The 21,916-nt window shown below is 29.4% G+C and overlaps 1 protein-coding gene across 11 annotated transcripts in view; it reads right to left on the bottom strand.

Moving 5' to 3' along the window:
• LOC127290907 (protein groucho-like) overlaps nt 1-21,916 on the bottom strand; it is a 117,490-nt gene that overhangs the window by 17,731 nt on the left and 77,843 nt on the right. For all 11 annotated transcript variants that reach the window (XM_051319736.1, XM_051319738.1, XM_051319731.1 and 8 more), the window contains exons 10-11: nt 1,253-1,306; nt 749-937 (exon numbers count right to left, since the gene is read on the bottom strand). In XM_051319736.1, the coding sequence (XP_051175693.1) occupies nt 749-937; nt 1,253-1,306 (243 nt within the window). The remainder of the gene's footprint in view (nt 1-748; nt 938-1,252; nt 1,307-21,916) is intronic.

A 21,916-nucleotide genomic window follows, 5' to 3' on the forward strand; every position in this document is an offset into this window, starting at 1 on the left:
GGAATTGAAATAGGAATATACATAGGAATGTACATTCCTGTGTGGATGTGGATTCATATAATAATTCCGACTTAATTTCCTATTCAAATTCCTGTTCCAATTACATATACGATTTTGTATAGGAAACCATATGGCTTCCTATATAGGGACCCATGTGGTTTCCCATATGGGAGCCTATGTGGAAATTTTCAGTGGGGAAACAATTTTTTAATTTTGACAGGTTTTTGAGGTTATGTTGACCCGCCACCCTCCTTAATAATATCAAAATTAGTTTTTATTGAATATTTCATATTCAATGAAGATTTATTGAGAGTTGATTCTTTTTTTGTGTATTTTTATTCCAAACTATCATAAACATAACCTCTATAATTTTTTTTTACCCCTTGGGTCCCTTTCTTGAAAGCGCATCAAAAACATTCATGTCACGTATTATGCATGTGACACACTGAAAAAAAAATTTATTTGATTCAAATACCGGTGTATTTAATTATTATCAAATAAATATTTACTTGAATCAAATATATAGTATTTGAATCAAATATTTCAGTATTTGAAGCAAATACCATTTATTTGATTCAAATAAGAAATATTTGATTCAAGTAAATATTTATTTGATAATAACCAAATACACCGGTATTTGAATCAAATAAATTTTTTTTTCAGTGCAGAAATGAAATATAGAATATATAATAATGTTATATGTATTATTGAGTAAGCAAAATATAGCTTGCTTTTCGCAAGATCTTACATCTTTACTTTTCAGAGAGGGAGTACTCCGTGCTGAAGAACTTCCGCTTCGCGACGGGGGTCTGTCCTTAACAGAGGTTGTACCGGAACCGGAAGTTGGACCTCCATGGCCAGAAGAGCCATGCTTCTCCAGTGTACCATTTTCACGTGGCTCTATATGTTCACCATTTGCATGAGGTGACGTTATCTCCTAAGTATATAATTATATCAATATACATATATATATATGTATTTATATAAGCTCTGTAGTCAGAATTTTTTTTGGTAAAAGCTAAAGAAAGGGAGTGTCAAACAAAAAAGTTTTTTTCTATCATTCAAAAGGCATGAATATTTTCTAAAAATCATTAGTTAAATTTTTCTCTATTTCGAAATTTATTAGCTTGAATTTTTATTTAAACAAATCATTATTATTAAATATAATAATTTTCAAAAAAAAGTATAATTAGTCGTATATAAATCAATCATTCGACTTCAAAGTTACGTATACTATAAAAAAAAAACTTACCTCACTGGCAACATCTACCACAAGGTCTTGGTCACTTTTTTCCCCATCACTTTCCTGAAAAAAAAAGAAAACATTTTTTAAAATTATTTTTATTTTACAATTTTTTATTTAAAAATTATTTTATTCATATATACTACAGTGAAACCCACCTATATCGGATTTCAAGGGACCGGAAAAAAAATCCGATGTCACTCTCTAAATTTGAATTAGTAAAAATGTTTACTAATTTAAATTAGTGACTCACTTTTTGCTTTAGAATTAGTTAAATTTAACTAATTGTTAGTAAAATTTTACTAATTCTGAAGCAAAAAGTGAGTCACTAATTCAAATTAGTAAACATTTTTACTAATTCAGATTTAGAGAGTAGCGGGAATCCGAATTATGCGGGTGGACCGATATACGTGGGTTAACCTGCGTACTAATTTTTGTTTTGTATTTTTTTCAAAATTGAGCAGACGACTTCGATTCGCAGACAAATTTTGATAAAACTAATTTGCAGACGGATGTTCAAATTATTAATAATTTATTAATTTAGATAAGCAATTTTGTATATTAAAGTATTCAACATTATTAATTATCTTTTTATTCATATATATAGACTAATTATAAGAAATAAAGACATAAAAGATTAATTACATAAGAAACATTTGGAACGATTTGGAAAAAAGTAAGATTACAATTTATGGAATTTATTTTGTTTATTATACCTGCATTACGGGAAATAATTCGAATGATTAACTTATACTATTGTTATTATAGGAAAATAGTAAAAAAAATAAACTCTTAAATCTCTTATAAACACTGGATCAAGAAAATCTCGTTTCCTGCTATTAAGAACTTATTGTCCTTATAAGCTTAATATTTATTACTCACATTTCTGAAAAAAATGCATGGCATTGATAAATTATATTATTTTCATTGTGTCAGAAGTCTAATGTATCAGGCTCAAAGGAAATTAATGTTAATTGTAAAATATGATAGTTATCCAAACCATAAAATACAATTTTCAATTTTCATTATAATGTCAAATATTAAAATCCATATTAACATCCTATAATGATGTTAAATGAAAATTCTGCTAAGAGTGTCGAACGGTCTCTGAAATTCTTTGGCAAAGAGAGACTTTCAATTATCGAAACACGGACACTTTTTACAAAATCGGCCAAAACACCAAGGATCCTTATTGTAGAAATTTCCTAAATCCGAAAGATTTTTCGAATCCATAAAAAAACGCCAATTTGAAACGAAAAGTAGGAAAGTAATGTCATAATATCTGCGACTTTGTGCTCCCTGCATACTTCTGCCATCTGACGGCGGCAGAACGTAATACAGATGTCATTATATTACTTTTCTACTTTTCGTTTTGAAATCGCGTTTTTTTTATGGATTCGACAAATCTTTCGGATTTAGGAAAGATTTTATTAAAATTGAAAATCAAAGTGAAATTACACCATCCAATCCCAGGACTTTGAAATTTTTTTTTTTAATTTTTAGGAAGAAAAAAATGTAACTAAACATTGCAATAGAAATATTGGCACTATTTTCGCTAAGAACCTTTAACATTCAAACTACATATATATATATATATATATATATATATATATATATATATATAATATTGTATAGATGTGGATCCAAGGTGCTTTGCGGATCCCTCGTCAAATTCTGTTCGGTACATTTCCGTCGATTTCATCGATAGAGATTAGAGATTATGTGCGAGAGACACGCAATAAATTTGTACACGGACGATGAACCTGGGGTAAATAGAAACCTATAATAGTAGGTATTGATTTCTCTCACACCTATATCAAATTTATATAACAAGCTAACTATCCAATGACACATTTCGAAATTACAGTTTGTATATAAAATAACTCCCCGGCGATGATGAACGTTGTACATTGGTTATCAGAATGAAAATATTTTTATTTAAAAAATATTAGTACATACAGTTTAAGCTCATTCGAGATAGAAATATACAATTATAAATTCTTTACTGGTTTGTATTTCTCAGAGAAATTTTTTTTTTTGAATCAAATATACCATTCTTTTGGTATTATTAACCAAAATTTTTTTTTATTCCAAACAAAACTTGTTTGATTTAAAGAAATATTTATTTGATACCATTTTCGAACGAAGGAAGAATTTCTTATTAAACAAATTTTCACTTAACAGAATTCTTATGTAACGAATTTTTATTGTACAAAATTCTTAAAACGCCGAATTTTTATTTGTCCGAAATTGCAAATGACAATTGTTTGTTCGGCCATTTGCAATTTCGAATAAATAAAAATTCGGCGTTTTAAGAATTCTACCAAATAAAAATTACCTAAAATTTCTTTAAAAAAGAAATTTTGACAAGTGTTAAATTCGAAAAATGAAAATTGGTTTAAAAAATAATTATATCTAATAAAATTTGTTGGAAATGAAAATTCTAACTAATGATTTTAATGGGATAATCATGCGCCCTGATTTTTTTTTTAGAAATACATAGATAAAAAAACGGAGGAAAAAGTATATATATATACGCGCAGTAAATGAAACTGCAAGAAGTGTGGACGGTGTCTTCCCTTCTTTTAACCTGCTCGTTCTTGCGTTAAATATGATACAAATGTTATCATCTCTTCTATTTCAGTTCCTCCTCTCTTCTTGTATACAGGCAACGAGTCACCCTCTAAAACTCTCATCCTTCCCTCCCGCTCAAAAAAAAACCACTGACTACTTTTTTCTCCTTTCATTTCTTCTTTTTTTCTTTTTCTCTATACTCTCTGAACCCCACAAAGAGAGGGGGTGAGAGAGAGAGAGAGAGAGAAGTGCGCGGGGACGACGCGGTATTAAGGGCAGCTCTATTATTCGACTACCCACCACCTTCACCACTACCACTCGACTCTCCGCCTCAAGAATCCTCTAATTTTTTCCCTTCCCTTCCGCTTCATCTCCCACAACCACCACTATGCTTCTCGACTTCTTTATTCCATCGCATCACATCGCCTCGTTCATTCTGTAAACAAGCGCAACCTGACCTCGCAGAGCTTCAATTCCAGTTATGCGGCATTTTGTATATATATATACATACCACGATTTGCCTCATATTTTTTTATTGTTTTTTTTTACAATTTTACAAAATAAAATTTTACTTAATACTATATATATATATATATAAAAGGAATTTTATTTCAAAACAACTCCACCCCTCCCCTTGTAATCAATTGACTATGTAAGAAAATTTTGAAATAAAGAATGACGCTAAAAATATCTGTTTTTAGCCCATTTTTCGGACCTCGAATTTTCCAATGAAAGATATTCTAAAATGCGTCATATGAAGGAATATTAATTTCATAACTATTTTGAATAGAAAATATCCTTTGTATATACCTAGTGTTAAAATGGGGTTTTAGAGGGGTTAAAGTACCAAAAATATAATATGCTCCGAATAGCTTGAAAGTTTTTACTCGCGGGTTATTGGGGTCGCTGATTACGAATCCGATGTCAGTTTTTCAAAATTCAAAATGGTGGATCCAATATAGCAGACGAATTTCGAATAAACTTAACGTATTTAAAACTTATTAAAGTAGTTTCCAGTGATTTTAAAGTGAACTTAAAATATTCATCCATTTTGAATTTTAAACAATTAACATGGGATTCATAATCAAAGGCCCTGCACTCTAAATCTGAATCAGTGAGAATTTCATTGAAATCAATCAGTGGCTTAGTTTTCTTTAATTCACCAGTAAAATTTCACTGACAATCAGTGGTTTTTACTGATTCTCAGTGAAATTCCACTGGTGAATTAAAGAAAACTGAGCCACTGATTTGAATTCAGTAAAATTTTCACTAATTCAGATTTAGAGTGTGAAAACCCCCGAGTAACCAGTTTCAAACGAATCTGAGCATTTAAAAAAAAGTCTGCCGCCATATTAAATGCGCCATTTTGAATTTTGAATAACTGACATCGGATTCGCAATCAGCGACCCCGAAAACCACCGAGTAACTATTTTCAGATGAATACGTTAAATTTTTTCAAAAATTGTCGGCCATATTGGATCCGCCATTTTGAATTTTGAAAAACGGACACCGGATTCGTAATCAGCGACCCCAAAATCCTCCAAGAAAAAAGTTTCAGGCGATTCGAAGCATATTTTATTTTTGATACTTTAACCCCTCAAAAACCCCATTTTAACACTATATCCAAAAAACAAAGGATATTTTCCACTCAAAATAGTTATGAAATTAATATCCCTTCATATGAAGTACACTGAGAAAAAGAATTATTTGTTTCAAATATAAAGATCAGTTTAAAAGTTTTTGTTTAACCCAACACAGTTTTTATGTTTAATTTTAATATATAGAAAATATTTTCTACTTTGGCTTAAAATTATTATTTCTTTGAATAATTATGTTTGATTCAAACATATTTTCTGTTTGGCTTAAACTGAAAATATGTTTAAAATTTGTATGTTTGATTTAAACATAAAAATTTATTATGAAAAAATTGAAATCAACCATAATTTATGTTTAAATTAAATATATTTTCACATTGAATCAACCAGAGAATATATTTAATTTAAACATAAATATGTTTGACTGTATAACAAAGCTATTTTAAGTTTGGGTTAAACATATTATGTTTGAATCAAACATATCGTTTTCTCAGTGTACTATAGAATATGTTTTATTGCAAAATTCACGGTCCGAAAAATATGGAGAATTTTACGAAAAGCTGATAACTCCGATCTTGGTTTATTTTTCAATATTACAATTTTATTAAGGGCAGGTCAAAGATTGGAATTTAAAAATGATCAACCAACTAATTTTGTTGGCCCAACCAAATATTTGGTTGAGATAACTCTACGACTTTGTTTCAGCCAATGAAAATTTGGTTACAAGAATCAAAATAGCCTAACTAAACGATTTTGTTGCAAATACAAAATCTGTTTTTTTTCAGTGTGACTTCATTTTATTAATTTTTTTGAAGTTTAGATTAATTTGAAATACGAAAATTGAAAAATCAATTTTAAATCAATTTTTCGTAGACTTTTCGATCATTATTAAAATATTTAAAAAGATCGTAAAAGATATAATGATGTCAAACGACATTTTTTACTGTAAAATCCATATCTATTTTCCTTCATTTAATGATTTTTTAAAAAAAATTATTGTAATATTTAAAAATAGTATACAAAAACAAAGATTAAAAGCTATTGTCTGACTAAAACGGACTTCTACTACTGGATGTACTAACACTACGGCTTACATTGAAGAATTTAATATATTGTCTGACTGAAACTGTCCTTTACTACTGAGGAAATTCATTTCAAATCAGACACTGGACATGGTCGGAACTGAAAATCAATTTCACCCTCAGAATCTTGTTTTTCAAAGAACTTTTTTTTTATAACCTCTCTACTTTTAGAGAAAAATGAAAATTTTCTATATAAAAAAGAACAAATAATTATATTTCATTATAAAAGTTGTTTTAGAGAAAAAATAATTTGTTTTCATATTAATTAAATTTATCATTTTTCATTTGTAACTCAATATTGACCAATTAATTAAAAAACAAAAACAAAATTAAAAAATTGAAAAAAACTAAAAATGAAACACTCCACTTGATTCCATTATTTTCAAAGAGAGAATTAATTTTCCCAGAATAATTATTCAATTGCTGTTGAATCGACGACGATTAAATATTTGTTAAATACGAGGTACTAGATGTAAAACAAATGTATGAATAAAAGTTTCACCTTTTTCAATTACATGTAAAAATTAACGGGATGAATATAATTTCAGAAATTCAAGAGCTTTGAACATCAAAGTATAGTTATATAATATAACAAATCAATATAAGCGCCATAAGGGTTATTTATTATAATATAACTACTTAAATGTAAAAAGCTGTCAAATTTCTAGTCATATATATAATCAACTTCAACTTTTATACGCACGTGTCAATTATTATATATATGTCATCGCGACTCTTATCGATTTATATTTTATATAATTACTTTGATGTTCAAAGCCGTCTAATTTTTGGAATTATATATTCACCTTCAACATTGACATACATGTGTAATTGAAAGGTTAAAATGTTATTCATATATGTTTTACATTATAGCGCGTACTGTACAAACAATATTTAATCGTTGATTCGAGGGAAATTGAATGAGATTTAAAAATTAATTTAAAACAAATACATTTTTTCTTTTATATATAAGAATGATGTTCACTGATTTTTAAATTTGAATTAGTGACTCACTTTTTGCTTTGGAATTAGTAAAATTTAACTAATTTGAAAGCAAAAAATGAGTCACTCATTAAAATTAGTTAAAATTTTTTACTAATTCTTTATAGAGTGTATTTATCTATAATTTTCATTTAAAAATATTATTTGTTTGAATGAAAATTATAATATATTTAATTTAAACTTAAGGGGGTTAGGTTAGAATGGACGCATTTAAATTCCCATTGTAATTCCAGTAGAACGTCCGAAATGTGTCGGTATCTTTATATTTTTGACACCTGCCTCACCCAGCCAGCAGAGTTTCGTTACCTCGATATGGCTTTTCTTATTTTTTTAAAAATTAAACAAGATTCATTTATAAAATTTGATATTGTTGCATATTTAATTGCTGAGAATCCATATTTGTGTTTTATTGTCTAAAATGTGTTATTATTGGATATTCTAATACTAAAGAAGCTGTAGGTCTTTTTTATGTTTTAAATATTTTGTAAAATGTTCATCTGTCGAGAACTATTGACAAAATAATAAAAATATCTAAAGAAAATAAAAATTATATTATTTTATTAGAATTTAAAGTGAAAGCTACCAATACCCCACAGGTGTGGTAATGGGAGAAAATGCATCTTTTTAGAAAACATTTTTTTTTTTTGCAAACTTACTTTTTTGTTCTTAATTTTTAATTAATTATAATTAAAGATAAATAACAAAAGGAGTAAAAAATGACCAGAACAATATTTTATTATAACAATAAGTTGGTATTTTTAATCATTGTCCTTAAGGGGCTCCAATTCCCCCACTTTCCCCTACTAACTGAATCAAACAAAATTTATGTTTAAATGAAATATATTTCAACAATAAAAATGTATTATTGAATTAAACATAATATGATTGAACTAAAAATATCGTTTTCTCAGTTTGATCTAAAGAGATTAAAGTTATTAAATTTAAAAATATATACATTTTTTTGGAATAATAAATAGTAAAATATTTATATAGAGCAAGCAAAAATCCTTCAACGTTAAGGTGGAGTTACAAAACATTAATAAACAAGTTATAGTTCCACAGAGAGAGAGAGAGAGAGAGAGAGAGAGAGAGAGAGAGAGAGAGAGAGAGAGAGAGAGAGAGAGAGAGAGAGAGAGAGAGAGAGAGAGAGAGAGAGAGAGAGAGAGAGAGAGAGAGAGAGAGAGAGAGAGAGAGAGAGAGAGAGAGAGAGAGAGAGAGAGAGAGAGAGAGAGAGAGAGAGAGAGAGAGAGAGAGAGAGAGAGAGAGAGAGAGAGAGAGAGAGAGAGAGAGAGAGAGAGAGAGAGAGAGAGAGAGAGAGAGAGAGAGAGAGAGAGAGAGAGAGAGAGAGAGAGAGAGAGAGAGAGAGAGAGAGAGAGAGAGAGAGAGAGAGAGAGAGAGAGAGAGAGAGAGAGAGAGAGAGAGAGAGAGAGAGAGAGAGAGAGAGAGAGAGAGAGAGAGAGAGAGAGAGAGAGAGAGAGAGAGAGAGAGAGAGAGAGAGAGAGAGAGAGAGAGAGAGAGAGAGAGAGAGAGAGAGAGAGAGAGAGAGAGGAGGAGAGAGAGAGAGAGAGAGAGAGAGAGAGAGAGAGAGAGAGAAGAGAGAGAGAGAGAGAGAGAGAGAGAGAGAGAGAGAGAGAGAGAGAGAGGAGAGAGAGAGAGAGAGAGAGAGAGAGAGAGAGGAGAGAGAGAGAGAGAGAGAGAGAGAGAGAGAGAGAGAGAGAGGAGAGAGAGAGGAGAAGAGGAGAGAGAGAGAGAGAGAGAGAGGAGAGAGAGAGAGAGAGAGAGAGAGGAGAGAGAGAGAGAGAGAGAGAGAGAGAGAGAGAGAGAGGAGAGAGAGAGAGAGAAGAGAGAGAGAGGAGAGAGAGAGAGAGAGAGAGAGAGAGAGAGGAGAGAGAGAGAGAGAGAGAGAGAGAGAGGAGAGAGAGAGAGAGAGAGAGAGAGAGAGTACGGGAAAGGTATAGAGGCCGCAATGAACCAAGCTTCCACACTTCCCCTAATTACATTTTCATACGAACCGTTTTTCCCTTTATTTTCCTCCTGCACAGCTACCGTTTTTCTCTGAGTGAAGCGCCGCAGTCCTTTTCACCCATTCCACTTTTGCATCCCTTTTCAACCCTCATACACCCCTTCCCTCTCTCTCTCTCTCTCTCCCTCACCATTACACTGCTTTTCTAAACCCTTCACGTTCTCGTCAACTTCTACCTGTTCCCCACTCTTTCCCCTTTCGCGATCGTCCAGTTGAGCAGCTTTAATGCGCTGTCGCGTTTCTGAATAACAAAAAAAAGAGAGAGAGAGAGAGAAAAAAAAGAATTATGAGAGAAAAAGGACCAAAATATACTTGCTCTTCGTGAATAAAGGCATATTTTTATTTTTCAAAAAAAAATATATTTAGATATTTTTCCAACTGAATTATATTCCTAATTTGCGCGTACTATACCAATATATATTTTTTTATTTATTTTTTCCTTTTAAATAATTTATTTAAAAAAATAAAATAAATTTGTTTTTAAATTGTTAACCCTTTCACACCCAGGAAAAAGTGTACGATAAATCCTTTGTTGCAAGGATTTTTCATTACAATCAAAAGTACATATGTCACCCTATGAAGAGGTTTTTGTAGTTGTTGATTACGAATTCGGAGTTAGTTTTTCGTAGAACAAAATTGTTTCAAAAGAACCCCGCACTAAAAGCATAGAAAAAAAGTTCCCGGATAAATTTTTTTAAACTCTGCATATTTGTAGCTTATGACCTCCTGAATAAAAAATGTTAATGCTAAAAACCAAAAAAATGGACAGTTTTTTAGTAATATGCGATTAAAAAACTAAAAATTACGGAAATCGAACAAAACTTGGCAAAACGTAAACAGTAAATAGTGCAAAAGAAACATAGACTCTTGATGTAAATACAGCTAAAAATATCATAGAACATGTATTTAGATATGGTAAAAGTACATTAATGATGATTATGGTTACAATCATAACAACCATTGTAGGATAATAGTGACTCGCAGTTCATTTAAATATAACTCATGCATTAAACGATTTTTTCTGTTACCTAATCACTTGTTCCAAAAAATGGTTATTAATGATGATTGTGCTTACAACCTTAACAACCATTGTTGGATAATAGATATTTAAATACAATTCATACATTGAACGATTTTTTCTGATACATCACAAGTAAATCACTTGTTTTAAAAAAATGATTAAAGTACATTAATGGTGATTGTAGTTGTAATTAACAACTATTAATCAACTTTTTTTGTTTTGATTAACTATTATAGTTTTCAAAGGACTCATATCACTAACACAGAAAATTAAAACGCATTAAAATAAGCTGCAACGCTTATTATTTTAATGCCTTTTAATTTTCTGTGAACGGACTAAACTAAAGTATTGAAAGTTGTTTTTAATGACGCAGAAAGATTAATACTTATAAGTGGACTTTTTATGATAACTACAATTATGACACGAACAACCAATAACATATGTGTAATATTTATGCCTTTTCATTTTTAATCATTTAATCATTTAATTGCTCATTACTTTAGAATAAAGAATTTAAAATGATCAATGAATGTTATGGTTGTAACAATAATCATCATTAATGTACTTTTACCATATTTAAATACATGTTCTATGATATTTTTATCTGTATTTACATCAAAAGTCTATGTTTCTTTTGCACTGTCCATTTTTTTGGTTTTTGGCATTAACATTTTTTGTTCAGGAGGTCATAAGCTACAAATGTGCAGAGTTTAAAAAAAATTAGCCGGGAACTTTTTTCCATGCTTTTAGTGCGGGGTTCTACTTTAAAAGTAAAACCGGAACTGTCCGTAGTTTCTGCGCATTTCTGGCAATTTTTACTCCAGAAATAGTAAAATTTACTCCTAAAATAGTAAAAATTATTGCGGAAATAGTAAATTTTACTGTTTCTGGAGTAAAAATTGACAGAGATGCGCAGAATCTGCGGACAGTTTCGGTTTTACTTTTAAAGTAGTAAAAGTTACTTTATTCGTTTTTCCATTTTTCTCCATGTCGTAATTTTTTTTTAAAGCAATTATGCGACCTTTAAGAGGTTTTTTCTCGCAATTGTTTTACAATATTTATTATATATTTTTTAAAGTCACTAAAGCGATACTAAAACATAAGTAGTAAATTGCTTTGTTCTATAACAAAGTGAAAATATGAATTTTTCAAAATTCTTTCTCGAAAGGTATAAAAAGACATAAAAAGGAACATATAATGGTATTGCACTTTAGGGACAGAATAATTCAAGATCTTGTATATATATATATATATATATAAATGAAAGTATATTATATGTGTATGTTTTTAAAACACTATTGTTATATACTTTTTTTTGACACATACGTGCATTATAATGTTTCAGAATAAAAAGAAAAGAGTAGATATAATAGTAAAAGACTTTTGAGAAAAGCAACCTTGCAATTTAACTTTTATGAATTTTCATTTTATTCTCTCGTCGCTTTTCCTCTATGTAGAGTAAAAAATCGTGTTAAAATAACTTTTTTATATAATATATAAACATTCCAGTATAAGATTTCAATAATTTGAAAATTTTTTAAATTCCCCTGATTCATTGAAAGCGCACAGCTGCAAATATAACTGAAAAATACATTTCCAATAAAATTCATCAAAATATCCTCTGTGTTTTCATTTAATTCAAGAGAAATTTTTTTTTCTGTTTAATTTTCCACGGATACTTTGTGTTTGTTTATTTAGTTAAGTAAACGTCATAGAAATAATTGAGATAGAAAAATTCAATTGCATATATATATATATATATATAAATAAAAAGTAAATATGAAAAATTAAAGGACGGTATATTAATTTTCATATGTACCTATGCAGCTATAGAGAATAAAAATATAATAGCGTCATATTTTATAAAAAAAATTTTAATTTTGATATGAATTATTTTTCATCAACTAATATATTAAATTCAATAATAAATAATTATAATATTGTTAACTTAAAAGTATCAAATTGCATTAACGAATTGATATACCCAAAATGTGGATCAAATAAAAAATTGATACATATTTTTGTCTCAATTTGATAAACTTTGGTATCAATTTGATACTTTCAAGAAAACTGTGTATAATTAATAATTCATGAAATCTAAATAAAAATACATTAATGCATTTTTATGTCGTGAAGTAATTTTTTTTCAATAAATTATATGTAAATTAAGTTCGGAGGAGTTGGCCATGCGGGAGAGATGGCCAATTCAAATATTTTATAGAATTTGCTGCTAGATATCGCTTATTAATGATTAGTTCGCTTTATTTTGTGGCAAAACACAATTGACAGAAATAACTTCACGAAAAATATTGAAAAAGTATGTAAAAATCTGATTTGTTATTTTGACTAGTTCGGAAAAAAGTGATGAGTTTACGTTTCTCACTGGTGTTATGTTATTTTATAGAATAATTTTGAATTTCATGTTTTTTTGTAAAGTACATGACCCAAGCTTTGTCATAACTTTACATTTATTCAAAAATTTTATTTATTTATTTATATTTTAGTTGTGTCAATTTGTCTCCTGACATTAGGAGAGATGGCCATGTTTTTTCGAGGTGAGATGGCCATACTGTTTACTCTCTTAATTTGAATCAGTGAAATTTCACTGGTGAAATAGCTAGAAGTCGGTTACTGAATCATTTAGTGAAATTTTCACTGAAAATCAGTCATATATCACTGATTTCCAGTGGAAATTTTACTAAATGAATCAGTCAATCTGTTTTACCCATTACCGATAATACAGATTGACTGATTCATTTAGTGAAATTTTCACTGGAAAACAGTGATATATGACTGATTTTCAGTGAAAATTACACTAAATGATTCAGTAACCGACTTCTAGCTATTTCACCAGTGAAATTTCACTGATTCAAATTAAGAGAGTAAGTTATTGGCACCCTTGAGATTCATGTGTTCGCTAAAAAAAATACTGAAAACCCTCAAAAACACGGGTTTTGGAGACTTTACCCCCACTTTACTCAAAATCCTGACGTGATACGAAATTTTTTAACCCGGGATCGTGTTCAGGACACAAAAATAAAGTGGAAACCACTCTGATATCTCAAAAAAATACCTTGTAGACTTGTTGTGTAAGTTAAATGTTCAATGTTTAATTAGCAATAAAAGTTAATACATAAATCACTTTCTTCTTATTTTTACAGGCCTTTAAAAAAACTACGGCCAACTCCCCCGGACTTACCCTATCACAATGATTAAAAGTTGAAATTTCTTCGATTGTGTAAAAAATCAATTTGTATAAGTTTACAAATATTAGGGGAATTTAGTATTATTACTTGTGGCATATATTATGATTTAATATATTTAATGATGCGTTAACGTATGAAATCTGTTTCATATGGAATTACCTAAACGTATTGATATAATAATAGGTGTATATATAATGTAGAAAGATATAATGATGCACTCGAGTTCCAAAATAGTTATCAAATTCTCAATTTAGTTTAATTCGTAATAATTATACTAAGTAATATTAACCCATCTTTAATCCTCTGCAAATTTAACAAACTTTTATTACCTCATTATTTATACTATTCACTATAAATATTTGAAATAAGTTTTAACTGAATTGAGAAAAAAAATATTTTTTTTGTTAAATGGTTTTTTTTTACTTCTACTGTGATTTAAATAAGTTTCTGAAAATATTAGAACTAAAAAAATTGTTTGATTTTATAAATAATTGAAATTTTTAGCTATCTTAAATAAAAAAAATAATTTTTTCTCGAGATCCAGTTGATAAAAAAGCCAAAAAAATTAGATTTTTCTGGTCTTTGAATATAGTATTTAAAAATAATTTTTATTTTAAAACAGTTTTTCTTTTAAATAGTTTATTTATAAAATGTTAATAAAAATAGTTTTCTTCATCTCCTATGTAAAATTTACAAATTGTTTTATATTACACATTTATTTTTGAATATAAAACCGTTGAAATAAATGACAATCAATTGGAAAAAAGTTAATTAATAAATTATTATTTATGTAATAATTGAATAATTTGATCACAATAGAAGTAAAAACAACAATTAATCATTGAAAATTCATTACTTGTTGAAAATTTTTGATATGCAGTTAATGAGGGTTATGCCATAACAAAAAGTAAAGATTTTTTGATGCTTTTGAAATATGTTAAAGTTGAATTAATTTTACGTAATATGGTAAAGTTTAAACAATTTTCACTGTCTAGTTTTGAAAATATTTGCAATTAAATTAACATGTGTCTTATGAAGTTAACCTCTCCAATTAACCTATAAATTTAGTTTTTTTAAACACTTTCAGTATAGATATAGTCCTAGAAATATGATTTTTTGATAAATTAAACCTCCAAAATAATGTAAAACATTGTTAAATGAGACTTCACCGTCAATTAATACAAAAATATTTTTAAAGTGAACTAAATAAATATTTCAGCAAAAGTTCCGTGAAACATGGCAACATTGCATTTTTTTTTAATTAAACGCAATTTGGTGCGAAATTTAAAAATTGCTACACAACAGCTTTAAATAAATTAATTTCTAACGCCATATTTGTTTATCTGATGTCATCTGTGACAGTAAAACATAAACGTTTCTTCAAAATTTTTCTCGTTTTTTTCAAATTTGGATAGAATCTATAATGCTTCATGTATTTTGATAAAGGTTTTACTTTTAGTTATTTTTAGTGATAGTGTGCTTCACCGATAGCTAATACACATAAAATCGTTTAAATAATTATAATTTTATAATGATTTTAGTTTAAATGAATTTTTGTGAGTCACTCGGTATAACAATTGTCTTTTGTCAATATCTCGTTAATTTTACGATATTTATCCTAAATTCTTTGCATTTGTGACTCGTAGTAACGTAAATATAATTCAAAATTAGTTTGCTGATTTTATAAATTTGTTTAAATTTTTTTTTTGTAAAAGCTCGTTTGATTTCAATTTGCCTATATTTTGTTATTTGTATTATATTTCGCACTTTAAATAAAAATACAGTAAATTTAATACACACAGAATAAACTTGAACTTATAATCATCTCCGAACAATACACAAAAAATAATTTTTTAGGTTAAGAATCGTGGGCAAAATCTCATTGACAATAAATATAAAATAATCAGTAGAACATCCGAATTGTGACACTTTGCAGGGAATGGTAGCTTTGTTTTGATACAGGGCGAGGAACTAAAATAGAAAAAAGCAGGGTGAGGCAGGTGTCAAAAATATAGAAATACGGCACATTTCGGATGTTCTACTGGAATTACAGTGGGAATTTACATGCATCCATTCTAACCTAACCCCTTTATGTTTAAATTAAATATATTACAATTTTCATTCAAACAAATAATATTTTTGAATGAAAGTGATAGATATATTCCATATAATAAAATATAAAACTTACAAACTGTTTTAAATTAAACAAAATCGTTCAAACAGATCTCTATATTATTTAAATTAAGAATTCTTTTTTATAAGTGCGTGTATATATATTTGCGATATTCTCGATTACCATGCGACTTCAGTGAAAAAAAAGGTTCATATCAGCGATATAATCAGAAAAGAATCGTACCTTTTCCATTTGATTTGGAAAAAAAGGGGGAAAAAAATTCCCTGCAGCAAATACATGAAATCATACATGCATAAACTTCGTCGTTCGAATCGGACGGAGAAATAAAAGAAATGTAACGACTATATCGAGTACATAGCAAGAACTTGCTCCTACTATGGGTTAGCGTATTTTTCCCAAATTCAATTTGCTATAATTTTCTATTGGCAGAAGTCGATGTAATACTATAGTAATATTAATCTGTCCGCCTCAATTAATGCACATAAAAGAGTATTATTTTATGAGCTTCAAAACGTGATGTATTAAACTATTTGTAGAAAAAAAATTAAGTACAATATTAAAAATTTTTTTTAGTAACTTTAATATATGTAATTGTTATTTAAAAAAAAATATATCTCTAACCTTTGTCTGTAATCGATGTATAATATTTTTTTTGGATGATAAAACGTGCAGAAAACATACGCAATTTAAAAAATTTCGAACACTCCCGAAAATAATGTTTAAAACAAAAATACTTTCCTAAAGACTTAAGCGATTGCGTTTTTAAAAATTTCGAACACTCCCGAAGCAATAAAAAAATTACTAAAATGCTAAAAAAAAGTTCAACACTTTACAAATTTTTTTGTTCGCGAATTAAAATATTCGAGCACTCTCAAAGCTATTCACAATTTAAATAAAAAAATATATGAAAAAATAAAATTCGATAAAGAAAATTAAAGATTTGATATAATCACGTTAACAACATCTAAACAGGCCAATAAACGAATTGCAACTAACTTAATTATTTTTGAGATCTTATTACCTTTGTCTTAAAGGTTGCCTTTTGTATACACTTTAATGTAAACACAATTTTTTTGTTTTCTCAACAATTTTATTGTTACAGGGTGTCTAACAACTTCACAAGAAAAAATTTACCTGACTTTTCCCTGACTTATACTAATTGCAAATATTTCCCCGACTTTATTTTAATTACATAAAAAATTTTTATCTTTTTAAAACTAAAAAAGCACACAAAAAAATTCATGTTCTGAGCTCAAGGTTAAACCATGACTACTTTATGTTTCTGGGGTCACTGAAACCGAATTTGAAATCTAATTAACCCTATTACGTCAGGCTTTCAAAACAAACTCAAAACATTCCATTTGACCCCAAAATTTTGAAATAAAGAAAAATTCTGATTTATAAGTCTTACCATATGTCTACTTTATGTTTTTGGGGTCGCTAAAGCCAAATCTAAAGTTTATTTAACCCCATCACGTCAGGCTTTTGACATAATCTCGAAAAAATCTCAAAATTTTATTTTTTAAATAATTTTTTTATGTTATGTTATGTCCAAAGCCTGACGTGATGAGGTTAAGAAAACTTCATATTATTTGGCTTCAGCAACCCCAAAAACATAAAGTAGACATGGTAAGACTTATAAATTAGAATTTTTCTTTATTTCAAAATTTTGGGGTCAAATGGAATTTTTTGAGTTTGTTTCGAAAGCCTGACGTGATGGAGTTAAATAGACTTCAAATTCGGTTTTAGCGACACCTCAAAAATATAAAGTAGTCGTGGTTTGACCTCGAGCTCAGAAGATGAATTTTTTTTTCGTATGCCTGTGTTATTATTAATAAAAAAAATTGAAAAATTAAATGATAAATAAATTTTAAGAATTCCTAAAATAAAAAGAGAATCTCAAGCTTGAGTTAAAAAAAAGGTAAAGAAATAAATTCTCAAAAATCAAAGAAATTTTTCTTTAATCCTATGACAATAATGCACAAGTAAAGAAATAAATTCTCTAAATCAAAGAAATTTTTCTTTGATCCTATAACAATAATGCACAAATTTCTTTGAAACAGAGAATCTTTTTTTTGGGGTTCTCTTTAGGTTTCCCCTAATTATAGTGCTTCACGAGTTCCCTTTACTTTCTGATTTTTATTAACCCGTTGCCTTTCGCTTACGCGTATATGCGTAAAACTAAAATTGACCAAAAGTACTCTTTACGCATATATTAGCAACTTAAAAAAAGTATTTAAATTATCTTAAATCATCAGGAAACTGGTTATTCATGAGTTTTCAGGGTTGCTGATTACGAATCTTACATCAGTTTTTCAAAATTCAAAATGTCGAATCAAAATTATTAAAAATGGGCAGATTCACCTGAAACTTGTTACTCAGGGGTTTTCGGGGTCGCTGATTACGAATCCGATTTTAGTTTTTGAAAAACTGGTGTGAGATTCGAAATCAGTGACCCCGAAAAGCTTACAGTAATGAGTTTCAGGCGAATATGATGAATTTTAAAAAATCTGTCCGCCATATTGAATCCGCCATTTTGAATTTTGATAAACTGACATTGGATTCGTAATCAGCGACTCAGAAAAGCTTAAGATGCCAAGTTTTATAAAAATCCATTCAAATTTTTTTCAACACACTTTTAGCTCAAGCAAAGAAAATCTCGTCGACAGCCAAGGGGTTAATGAATGAATCAATCAGTGATGATTATATCTAAATCAATAAAATTCCACCTATATTACAATCAGTGATATATTTCACAGTGAAAATCATTAAAAATTTCACTGATTTAAATTTCGAGAGCAGATTTAAAGAAAATTGCAAACAAAAATAATCTCGGTGAATATATTTATATATGTATATGTGTATAGTGATAGAAAGAAAGAAAGAAAAAAAAGACATCATATTGTTTGGATAGCCGTAAAGAAGAAATTGTATATAAGGGTGAGTGTCAAAGGGGCACAAGTGCGTAGGTATTTGTTGAGGCCTTGGAGTAAGCATAGTGTAAAAGTAGAGCGGGGGGTTGTGAGTCGCTTGACGAGCGTTGGGTGTCGGTGATGCTGTGGGAGGAATGAAGAGAGAAAGAGGAAGAGAGAGAGAGAGAGAGAGAGAGAGAGATGAGGCTTTGGTGGGTTGGTATGATGACAAAACATTCGCTCTGAGCTTCCGACGAGGGGGGGGTGCGTCAGAGGCAGCAGAGTTGGGTGAGTTCGAGGGTAAGGGTGAGGGTGGGAAACGTGAGCGCCAGGCGGAAAGAGTAGAGTTGGATGGGTGGCTCGGGGGGGGGGGCAACAGGAGGAGGAGGGAGGGTTAGTGAGAGAGAGAGAGAGAGAGAGACAGCGCGCGGTGGTTCGAAAGGCGAGGAGGCGTGAGGGGTTGAGGTTTATATCCATCATTTTGTATTTCTCGCAGACATAAAAATCTATACCATTCCCGAGCTATCCTCTCTGCCTCCTGGGCGGAAGGAGGGGGAGGGGGGGTGTAGCGTCCTTCATCCCAGTGCACCTAGGAGCACCCCGATAACCCCTTCACTCCCGCACACAACACTCTGAAGCCGAAAGCACCAGGCTGCTGCTGCAGCTACGTTTCCTCGCTCTTCAGCTACTGTATACGAAACGAAAAAGAGCGCAAATATCGCATTTATTGTATGACGATCTGCATACTCTGCTCCCATTTCGCATAGACTATATATATATATATATATTTTTTTTTTTTTGCTCAGCTCCCCATCTTTTTCTCGGCAAATCGTCACCAAGGGCTCTACATCGAATTTTCATCTGGGCATTCTTCTGACACTTTTATATTTATAATATATTGAAGGTGCAATGATGAGATTTATATTACATAATCTAAAATCTTTAGTATAGGTATCGTGATGGTAAAAATCAGCTTCTTTTGGGACGGTTCAAATATTACAGATTTAAATTCTGCAACTCTTTAAAATCCTACGCGTAAAATTCTATACACAGTTAAATTGCACACCGTTAAACTTTGCAGAATTTATTTTTTAAATTCTACACATTTCAATTGTACAATGTTAAACTCTACACTGTATTTTATTAATGAAAAAATTAATTATGTTAAATTCAACACAATTTAACGGTGTGGAATTTAATAAAATTAATTTTTTATTACGAAATAAATTTGTGTAGATTTTAACATTGTACAATTGAAATGTGTAGAATTTAAAAAATAAATTGTGTAAAGTTTAACAAGGGGTCAACTGAAGTTACAAACGTTCTCTGAAAAAAGGTTTTAGTTTTGACAACAAAACATTTGGTTATGGTATTTAAGCAATCAAAATTTTTCTTGGTTGGCCCAACCAAACTTTAGTTAAAAAATAAAAATTTTTTTCTTATTTTGGTCGTGTCAACTGAATTCTGATTTGGACAATTAAAATTTTATTGAGGCAACAAAATAAATTCAGTTGCTTAAATACCAACCAAACGTTTTGTTATCAAAACCAAACCCTTTTTTCAGTATTTTGATTCGACGAAAAGAATTTTTTTCCCTAAGATTAAATACCTATTTCCTCGCCTTGGTTGAGGATTTTAAGTGTTTGAGGATGTATTTGTGACCAAAATAACTAACTAACTTTTACTGAATCATGAAAAATTACAAAAATTTACAACGTTGTCTGACGATAACTCTCTGTAACTACTGATATCGAGGCATAACAAGAATTTAGAAGTCTGGCTAAAACAGACTTTTACTACTGGTACAATAATTACAAGAAATTGAAACGTTTTCTCACTGCAATTGTATTTTACGATTAATTCCAAAGGAATAGAAACTAGTAATTCTGACGCAAACTGTTATTTACTACTGCTGTTAAAACTACAGAAACTAACAACCTTATTTATCTCTAACAATCTTTCTTTTTTTTCACTTTTAAAAAGTAAGAAAAAAAAATAAATTTCGAAAAAATTATATCTGCCGTGCAAAACTGAAAGACTCTTACTTGTTTATTTAATTTAGATTAAGTTGTCCATTAATATTTCTTATTTTAAAAAAATATACAGATTGAAATTACACAAAATTTTGATTCGAATTTGAGACAAAAGTTATACTTTCTTTCGTATGTTTAAAAACGCAGTACATATACACCGTTTGATAAAATTCAACCCGTCTGTCCGTTATACTAGATCATTTTTTGTTTCTAGGGGTTTAAAATACTAAAAACAACCCTTGAATGAAAGGTGAGAGGTCATCTATTACAAATTAAAATTTTTTATGAAACCTGGTATCTTGGGGTTTTTGAGGTCACTGATTACGAAAAATGATGTCAGATTTTCAAAATTCAAAATGGCGGATCCAATATGGCGGTCAACAATTTAAAAAGTTATTAATTTTTTATAAAACTTGGTATTTAGGGCTTTTTTGGGTCGCTAAATACGAATCAAAAGTCAGAATTTTAAAGTACAAACTGCACTGTTAGAAATCGGACTTTAACTTTACGCTAAAAAGATTGAAATACTTTTAATCTCGAAAAGTGTGAATGTTTGCATGTCATTGGTTGGACAAAAAACTTTGAGCTAATTAAATAAAAACATTCGCAATGTTCGAGATTAAAACTATAATAAATTTAATCTTTCTAGTGTAAAGTTAAAGTCCGATTTTTAACAGTGTGAAGAGTTCGATGAATTTTTATAAATTTCGATTTCCAAGATTGCCTCAAGATACCAGGTTTCATTAAAAATTATTAATTTATAACAGATGTCCTCTCACGTTTCATTTAAGGGTTGTTTTTACCCCTAGAAGCAAAAAATGACAAAAACGGATAGACACGGGTATTTTTTTTGGCCCCCAGTTTCCGAAAATCATTGATTTTTTCGTGTGTGAAAAAACGTGTTGGACGGTGATACATGAGGCAAAATTTCTGTGATCCAATTTAAAAAAAAAATTATAAATATCAGGTTGCAATTTGCATAACATTTAGTACTAAGTGTTAGTAATTCATCTATAAATTATTATTATTAATTCTTATCAAAAACCCCAGGTGAAAAAATTAACGTTACTAACGTTACTAATGTTACTAAT

This window comes from Leptopilina boulardi, unplaced genomic scaffold, assembly GCF_019393585.1.
Source record: "Leptopilina boulardi isolate dan_hultmark-lab unplaced genomic scaffold, ZJU_Lbou_2.1 LbouV2_95, whole genome shotgun sequence".
In the NCBI taxonomy this organism is placed as follows: Eukaryota; Metazoa; Arthropoda; class Insecta; order Hymenoptera; family Figitidae; genus Leptopilina; species Leptopilina boulardi.